General features: G+C 46.5%; 1 protein-coding gene across 1 annotated transcript; it reads left to right on the forward strand.

Annotated features, from left to right (window-relative positions):
- The first annotated feature begins 7473 nt into the window (after positions 1-7473).
- LOC119331783 (GDSL esterase/lipase At3g09930-like) lies at positions 7474-9357 on the forward strand. Its single transcript, XM_037604957.1, has 5 exons — positions 7474-7589; positions 7771-8007; positions 8119-8408; positions 8501-8777; positions 8883-9357. Exons 1-5 carry the CDS (start codon positions 7535-7537, stop codon positions 9125-9127), a joined length of 1104 nt encoding a protein of 367 aa, XP_037460854.1. The 5' UTR covers positions 7474-7534; the 3' UTR covers positions 9128-9357.
- Positions 9358-9571: the final 214 nt, after the last annotated feature.

The raw sequence follows: 9571 nt of genomic DNA on the forward strand, positions 1-9571 counted from the left end.
GTCGCCGCCCCGAGCCCGTCGTCGCCCCGCGCCGGCGCCCTTTAGGTTGATGATATGATGATGTTGATGATATGATGATGTTTTTTTCTGTTGATGATATGATGATGTTTTTTTCTGTTGATGATATGATGATGTTTTTTTCATATATGCATTTTTTCATATATGTATTAATTTTTTTAAGTTGTTAGTAGATATCGATTTTAGGTTAGTGCATTTTATTACTGATTTTAGGTTAGTTGAGCCTCTTTAGTGCATTTTATGTTTGTTGCATTTTAGGTTAGTGCATTTTATGTTAGTGGAGAGGAAAAAGTAAAATAAGGAAAAGGAAAATAAGTAGAGAAAAAAAGAGAAGAAGAAGGAGAAGACGAGGAGAGGAAGAAAAGGAAGAGGAGAAGAAGAAAAAATAGAAATTTTTTTCTATTTTTTCTTCTTCTCCTCTTTTCTTCTTCTTTTTTTTTCTTCGATTTTCTCCCCCTCCCGATAGGAAAGTTTTATATAGAAAGTTACAATTTTAGAAAAGTTTTATATATGCAGAAGTTACAATTTTAGAAAAAGAAGGATAGGAAAGAAGAAAATAAGAAGAGGAAAGAAAGAAGAAGAGGAGAGGGAAAGAAGAGGAGAAATAAATAAGAAGAAGAAAAAAGAAGAAAAAGAAGAGGAGAAGAAGAAAGGAATAGTGGAGAAGAAGAGAAAATAGAATATATTCTATTTTCTCTTCTTCTCCACTATTCCTTTCTTCTTCTCCTCTTTTTTTTCTTCTTTTTTTCTTTGATCTTGTCCTCTAGCTATTCCTTTCTTCTTCTCCTCTATTTTCTTCTTCTTCTTCTTCTTCTTCTTCTTCTTCTTCTTCTTCTTCTTCTTCTTCTTCTTCTTCTTCTTTTTCTTCTTCTTCTTAATTTTTATCGGGAACGAGGGTGTCGAGGATCGTCGAGGGGTCGAGGGTTCCAGCAGGGTCGTCTAGGGGTCGAGGGTTCCAGGGTCGTCGAGGGTTCGAGGGGTCGAGGATCGCCGAGGGGTCGAGAGAGGTTTCCTAGTGTCAAAGTATTGAAGAAACCCATGCCTTCGTCATTAGCCGGAAGTAACCAGGACATGTTGGTACGAAGTTCTACAAAGTTGTTCTGGAATGGAGTCCCGGATAGAATAATCTGCCTTTTGGTACGAGTTCAGCAAAGGCCTTCCAAATAGCGATATTCGGAAGGCTCTTTCTGAACTTTGTACCAAAAAGCGAATTATCCTATCTGGGACTCCGTTCCAGAACAACTTTGAAGAGCTTCGTACCATCATGCACATGTTACTTTCGCCTAATATTGAAGACATGGTTTTGTTGAATCCTTTGACACTAGGCAACCTCCCGACCCCTCGACGATCCTCTCGAACATGAGAGGAAGAAGAGGGTCGTCTAGGGGTCGAGGGTTCCAGGGTCGTCGAGGGTTCGAGGGGACGAGGATCGCCGAGGGGTCGAGAGAGGTTTCCTATTGTCAAAGTATTGAAGAAATCCATGCCTTCATCATTAGCCGGAAGTAACCAGGGCATGTTGGTACGAAGTTCTGCAAAGTTGTTCTGGAATGGAGTCCCGGATAGAATAATCTGCCTTTTGGTACGAATTCAGCAAAGGCCTTCCAAATAGCGATATTCGTAAGGCTCTTTCTGAACTTTGTACCAAAAAGCGAATTATCCTCTCTGGGACTCCGTTCCAGAACAACTTTGAAGAGCTTCGTACCATCATGCACATGTTACTTTCGCCTAATGTTGAAGACATGGTTTTGTTGAATCCTTTGACACTAGGCAACCTCCCGACCCCTCGGCGATCCTCTCGAACATGAGAGGAAGAAGAGGGTCGTCTACGGGTCGAGGGTTCCAGGGTCGTCGAGGGTTCGAGGGTTCGAGGGTTCTTCTCCTCTATTCTTTCTTCTCCTCTTTTTTTTCTTCTTCTTCCTCTTTTTTTTATCGGGAACGAGGGTCGTCGAGGGACATAGATGTAGTGTCGTCGTTGTCGATATATACCCCCTCCCGATAGCTTACTATGATTAGGTAGCTAGTTCTACGTTTGGCACTAATATATCCATCTGTCATGTTTGAATAATAATTGCCATGTTGTAAATATTTGTAGAAACTATGGACACCGCCCTAGACGAAGCAACAAAAAAAGCGTTGTTGAGGGACATAATCGCAGAAGGAAGTGATGCCATCTCGTTGTTTCTCAACGAAACCGATGGTCTGGAAGGAGAGGGTGAACAAGCTGGCTACGGTGACCTAATGCCGGTGCAAGAAGAAGAACATGAGGACGGCTCCGGTGACCCAATGCCGGTGCAAGAAGGAGACTGTGATTACGGCTCCGGTGAACGAACCGAGTCCGGCCAGGTATATATATTAGTTAAGCCTATGCTGACTAGCTGATTGATGCATTCATTGTTTTGGTATGTACACATATTAATTAAGTCTTTGTTCTTTTTTCTAGCCCTCCGGATCGAGCACAACTTCGGTAAAGAGACGAGGCCCGAAGAAAAAGTTGAGCTCGGATGAAAAGTTTGAGATCATAGCAATCGCGCCCGACGGCCAACCTATTGAACCCCTCCGGACAAAGAGTGCATTTGTTGCTCAGTGTGGGGTTCTAGTTAGGGACAAGATCCCGATAAGCATCCAGCAATGGTTTAAGCCGGCTATAGAAGACCCTGAGGTGTCTTATGTCAATGATATGCAGAAAAATGATCTTTGGACTGAGCTGAAGTCAAATTTCACCCTACCGCCTGAGGATAATCCAGAGAACCCAGTTAAAGAGAAATTAATCAAGTGTTTTGCTCTGAAGAGGATGGCAGAACTATTCAGGAGGTGGAAGAAAGAGCTGAATAAGTTTGTCGGAAATAATGAGACACCAGAATTCAAGGGCAGATATGAGAAGATCAGAGATCACTGGCCCGCATTTGTGGCCCACAAGACATCGGAAAAGAGTCAGAAGATGTCGGCGACAAACAAGCAAAATGCTGCGAAGAAGAAGCTTCACCATCGCACGGGGTCAGGTGGCTACCTCGTAGCCCGGCCTAAGAGGTCCAAGACTGAGAATGATCTGGTTCATAAAGGGATTGAACCAGAGACAATTAACTGGCCAGACCATTGCCGGACTTGGTTCTTCGGGGCTGGTGGAACCCTGGACCCTGTAACAGGGAAGTGCATTTGGACGAACGATCAAATGGACATACCAGTCAGTAAGCTTAAGCAGTATATCGAAGCAACGCAGGAAGGGACGTTCTTTCCAGACAGAGAGAACGACGAGCTCACAATGGCCCTCGGGAATCCTGAGCACCCTGGACGGACACGAGGCACACCAGGCTTCGTTCCGTGGAAGGTTGGGTTTCCGGACGCAGGCGGTTACAAATCCCATGAGAGGAGGAAAAAAGTGCAGCAGACCCAAATGCAGGCGCTGCAAGCAAGGGTAGACGCGATAGAGGAACGAGAAGCAAATCGCGGCAAACGTACTGCCGAAGCCTCCCCCGAAGCTACCCTGCCATCTCAGCACAGAAGCAACGTGGCTTCCACCGAGCTGCTTCAGCCGGAGCATGCCTTGACGGCTCCTGCCAGCTATCCCGTGGATGCTATAACGGAGTCTCAAAATTGCCACCTTATGATGCAATGGATAAATTTGAAGGTCAAGGCGGCTGTTGGCTCTGTTTATCCTACTGAACCCGGCGCAACTTTTCACTGCCGGCCGATTCCAGAAGGATATGCTAGGGTGATGGTGGATGAGATAACGGAGGGATTTGAGGACCTCCAGCTTGACCACCCTACCGGTGAAGGGGAGACTCGGCTGGGGTCTGCTCTGAAGACTCCATGCCTATGGCGGAAGGAGCTCATCAACCTTCCGAACTGGACGCCTCCGCCTCCTCCTCCTCCTCCGGCAAGTCAGGGCACTCCGCCTCCACCGCCTCCTCCTCCGGCGAGTGACGATCAGGGCCCTCGGCCGGCTCCTTCTCCGGCGCGTGGCGGCACTCCGCCTCCTTCTCTGCCTGCGCCGACGCGCCCGAGCAGCCAGCCTCCTCCTTCTCCGCCTAGTCAGCAAGGGCGGAAGAGACCTGCCGCCGCTCCAGCTGCTCCGGCGCGTCGTAGTCCTTCTCCTCCGCCTCTTAAGCAAGTAAAGAAGACAACCGCTCCGTCTGCTCGGTCGGCGTCTAGCAGTACAACCAGAGGCGGGAGGACATACAGATTCGGTCCTTCTCTGAAGACTCCAGAGAAGTTACCATACGAGAGGACCCAGGAGGAGAACGCCGAGATCGCGCGAGAAGAAGTGAGGAAATTCTTTGAAGGGGTGAAAGCAAAGAAACATCCACCTCCGGAGGAGAAGGTAGATCGGGTGAAAGTGAAGTGCACTCTGGCTGCCCTGACAAAACCACCGAAGTCTCCGCCGAAAGGAAACTATGACCGCATTATTGGAAAGGAATTTGCCGAAGCGGAACGGTCGGGAAGTACTGTCAGTGATCAAAGGCTGAAAGAACGACGAGCTGGGAAACAAATTGCCCAGCTCGGCGAACAAGCGAAGCAATCGTGCCCCCCGCTCAAGGTGCCTAGCCACAACGTCGCTAATGATCCGAGGATAGTGCCCGGTTATAGCAATCTTGCAGATTACCTGCCCGACGAAGTACATTATGAACCCATGGACGTGCAGATACAAAGATACGAGTACGGGAAGCCTCTCGTCAAAGATGAAAGATCTCTATCAACGATGATGCGAAGATTGCATGATTGGTACTTGAAAATCTGCAGAGACTCTGGGGGGAGGAGTACTTTGTATGTGAAAGTTAAAAAGGAGCATGACCTCGTTGGAATTGATCTGTTGCCTGTTCCATTTGAGGAGTTCTATCAGTTTTTCAATCAATTGGCCCTCGATAAAACAACGGTCGCCTGCTACTGTCTGTAAGTAGTACTACTTCTGTCATTAAGTTTCTCTATATAGCTTAGCTCTTTCATTGCATGTATTTATAATCATCCTCACTATATTATGCAGATTGAAGATCGCCGAATTAAAGAAAAGACAAGTCGGTGATATTGGGTTCATTAACACATATCTCATAGATGCAACTCAGGTTAAACTTCATGCCGCAGCTACCGAGGCCAACTTGCTACGATCGTTCGTAATAAATCAAAACAAAGATATAATACTCTTTCCTTACAACTTCAGGTGAGTGTTACTGTCTTGTGCGTATTCGGTTTCCCTTATATATTAGTCAAGGTTATAGTAATGTAATTCATGAGATTAAGCTTGAGAAGGGACTAGTAACCGTCTTAGACTCAAAACGAAAAGATCCCCAGGACTATGCAGACATGACTCAAATACTCCAGAAGTAAGTTAAATCGATCATTATCCACCATATCAGCAACTTTGTTCATTTCCTGATATCAAGTAATTGTTTTCTTTGTCCGGCAGGGTTTGGAGAAAATTCACCAAAATAGTTCCGGGACTGCCGAAGGAGCTGGAATTTAGACACCTGAAAGTAAGTACTATAGTAGCATGTTCCGCGCATCTCCTAGTGATTCAAGCGCTAGTTTCATCAATACCATTTAGCCTTCTTGCTTATCAGTTTGATTGACCTCTATTTCTTGTAAAGTGGTTGTGGCAGGAACAAGGGAATAATTTCTGTGGATACTACATCTGCGAGTCCATCCGCCACACGACCTGTGAGCGGGGCGGGTACTCTAACGAACAATATGAAGTACGTAAATAACAACATTCACAATTTTATTTTATTACCATCATTTGTGTTGAGTTTCATTCATTCATATATATATATGTATTGACCTCCTTCTTCAAATTAGATGTTTCGGAAGCGGGATGAACTCCTAGCACCAGCTCGCATGCGAACAATTCAAGAGGAATTGGCGGCATTCTTTCTTGACCACGTGATCCCTGAAGACGGAGAATTCTATGTGGACCCTGAGTCCGTATGATTATATTTGTAAGAGATAATTATTGTATATATGTAGCCGGTAGTGTCAGATAGATATACGAGAACTTGTTGTTCGACCAATCTCTCGGAGAAGGAGAGGTGGTCGATATCATTTCTCTCTGTATGCATATATGTTCATGACGATCTTCTGTTTCCTTCGTTTGCTTACTAGCTAGCCAGCGTGTCTAGTCCTCTCTATACGTATGTATAGTACGTAGCGTCGACCAAGCACGGACATAAGAGAGGACACTTCTTTCTATTAATTATAGCTAGCTAACACAATATATGAAACACCTAAATTAACCCCCCAAAACCCCCAAACCCCCCCCCTTCAAAAAAAAAAACAAAACCCCAGCCACAGAAATGCTGACGCGTGGATGCCTACTGGTCCCGGTTGGTGCCACCAACCGGGACCAAAGGGTCTCCTGCCTGGGCTCTGCGCACTGCCCACGTGGAGGGCCTTTAGTCCCGGTTCTGGATTGAAGCGGGACTAAAGAGGGGAGGTATTAGTACCGACACTTTAGTCCCGGTTCAGGAACCGGGACTAAAGGCCCTTACGAACCGGGACTATAGGCCCTTTTTCTACCAGTGCGCATACACTCATCCCTATGAACACGCACACACACACCCTACCCCTATGAGCACCTCCGAGAGACTGAGCCGGCATATCATCTTGAGATTTACGAAGCCACCGTAGGCGCCTCGTCGTCGACGGGAACGTCTCCTCCCACTGAAAGCGCATCGCCGGAAATCCTGAAATAAATCCAGGAATAATGCGAGCACTAGGATTTAAACCCTGGTGGGTTGGGATACCACTGTCCATCTAACCAACTCAACCACATGTTTGCGCTATCCTAGAGGATGCTAATCACGTTTCCTTTCACTGCCCCGTAGCATGCTTTACGAGAGGCTATGATGCGAATTGTTAGCCTGAACTATGAGCTACGAGCCATAGTGATGAGCTATGAACACGAGCGAGGAAGGAGCGAGAGGCATTGAATCTTGCATGAAGCTGTTTTTCTTTCTATATATTAGTATCAAGCTTACTTTCCACACAAAAGAAAAAGTGTCAAGCTTACTTTACAGCGATGGATACAGCTCCTTATATAGGAGTTTGATATTTCGGTACTCGGGAACAGGGTTTAAACCCACATTGTGTTGGCTGGAAAGAGGGGCCACGATCTAGAAGGTACATTGGGCATAAAATTCGGTATGCGCGGAGAAAAAACGACCCGGATGAGTACGTGAGGAGCATTCACTGGTGAGGAGGGGAAGTGGACTCGTAGGTTCGGCGGAATCTTGAGGATGAATCTGGAACTTCAACGAGATAAGGTCGGTGAAAGACATTTAAAAAAAAAAAGGAAGGTCGGTGAAAGACATGCGCATGCGCATGCGCCTTCTCCTCCAAGTTGATCGTCAGAGGTAAGAAGTTGAATCGAAGTTAACAGGAGCAGGACACTAAGGTACACGTGCATTCCTCCTCCTATAAATATAGCCCTACGTCCACGCCACGATCCAATCCCATCCTCCGCGGCACCCTCTCCATCATCTGCTTCCTCGCCGGGCGCCGGACGGCTGCCTTCGCAGGCTTCGCGGCCATGAAGCTTCCGCCGGCTGTTGTCTGTCTTCTCCTCATCCTCGTCTTCTTTGATGGTACGCACGCATTGCCCCCATGTCTTTCTTTCAGATGTTTGCTGCTAGCGTGCCGCCTTATTTTCCTTTTTGATATCTGTTGCTAGCGCTATATTACTACATCACTTGAATCTTGTCCCCTTCTTCATGTTCTTGCAGCATGCACGCACGCACGTACTGACATGATCGATCCATGTTGCAGCTGCTCGCGTGGAGGCCCGAGGCACACCTTCTGCCCAGGGGTCGAGGAACCAATGGTCCAGCATGTTCGTCTTCGGCGACGACTTCGTCGACAACGGCAACCGTCCCAACATCACCGGTGAAAAGACATCGCGCCAATGGAGCTACCCCTACGGCTCCTATCTCAACTCTCATTATGCCACGTCTCCTGTTTTGACCGGACGCTTCTCCAACTACAGGATGCAATCAGATTTTATAGGTACCTGTACTCAAATATTATTCAAGTATTTGGTTAGCTAGAGAATTTTATTATACATCTAGGTGCATGCATCCAAAATAATCCTTCCCATCTACTGCCTTGTCCTTGCAGCAAGGATGTTGGGTCTCCATGAAGCCCCTCCAGCGTACGAGCTCACAGAAGATCAATCTTGTGACTCATCTGGAATGACCTTTGCTTCTGGCGGCGCTGGTGTCTTCAAGGTGAAGACCAAGAAGGTGCCGACCCTTGCCGCACAGGTTCAAACTTTCAAGAGGCTTGTCAAGGACGGGGTCATCTCAACACATCAGCTTCACCACTCCGTCGCGCTCATCGCCATCTCCGGCAATGATTACATGAGCGACTCCGACATTGAGACTGGCTTCTACACAAGTTTCGATTATGTAAGTAGTGGCTAGCATACTCACACATACAAGTTACACCGTCAATTAATATATCGATCTCCACCTTGCTAATTAACTTCTCCTGCTCGCAGCTTGATACTTATGTCGGAAACGTGGCGACTGAGATCCTAGATAATGTGGCGCAACTGCAGATGCTTGGTGTGAGAAAGGTGTTAGTAAACAACTTGCATCCCATTGGCTGCACGCCTTTGCATACTAGTTTGAACAACTACACCACGTGTGACCTTCTCGGCAATTATGGCGCATCCGTGCACAACAAGTATCTAAAGCAAATGCTCGAAGAAAGGGACAACATTCACATACTGGATCTCTACACCGCTTTCACTGACATCATCAATCATGCCCCTGGTAAATACACATATCCACGTGTATGTTGTAAGCCAAATCTGGTTTCTAATGTAGTATGAATTTGATTCTGTAACTATGCATAATTGTTTTTGTGCACGCATGCAGGTGGAGGGTCTGCTGAGTCCAAGAATTTCAAGGGCAAACTGACCCCGTGCTGCGAGAGTACCTATAAGGGAGGGTACTGTGGAGAGCGTAGCCATTCAGGGAAGCGCTTGTACGACCTGTGTGAAACTCCTGACAAGATGTTCTATTGGGACCAGACACACCCAACACATGCTGGGTGGGAAGCTGTAATGAAGGCTCTGCAACAGCCTTTGATGGAGTTTCTTGATGAGGACTACGTTGCATGATTGGCCTAAAAAAACTACGTTGCATGATGCGGCAGCTTGATGGCTAGCCAGTTGCTGGTGCAATATATTTTTGGTTAGCTTTATAAATGGCATGCGTGTTTCGGAAGAAGGTTGTGAGTTTTTTCCCCTTGTGTTTTGATGGCGTTTTATGTAATGAGACATGATCGGATGTTAATTTTCTCATGGTTTATCCCCTATATATTAGTTGATATTGAAAAATTGGTTGTATATGTGGGTGAATATCTAGCAGCAAATGAGAACGTGCTTGGGCTTAGTGAGATATAGCGTGCATGCATATGCATGGGTTTGAGCTCATGACAGGGTCAGTAAGATTAGACTCTAATCGGTAGACATGTTCGTTCGTCTGCCCATGGCATCGTGCATGTTAGGGTTGCTATTATATGGCACGGTGCACATGTTAACGAAGGCCATGTTCGTCAAGGC

Source organism: Triticum dicoccoides, chromosome 7A (genome assembly GCF_002162155.2).
Source record: "Triticum dicoccoides isolate Atlit2015 ecotype Zavitan chromosome 7A, WEW_v2.0, whole genome shotgun sequence".
In the NCBI taxonomy this organism is placed as follows: domain Eukaryota; kingdom Viridiplantae; phylum Streptophyta; class Magnoliopsida; order Poales; family Poaceae; genus Triticum; species Triticum dicoccoides.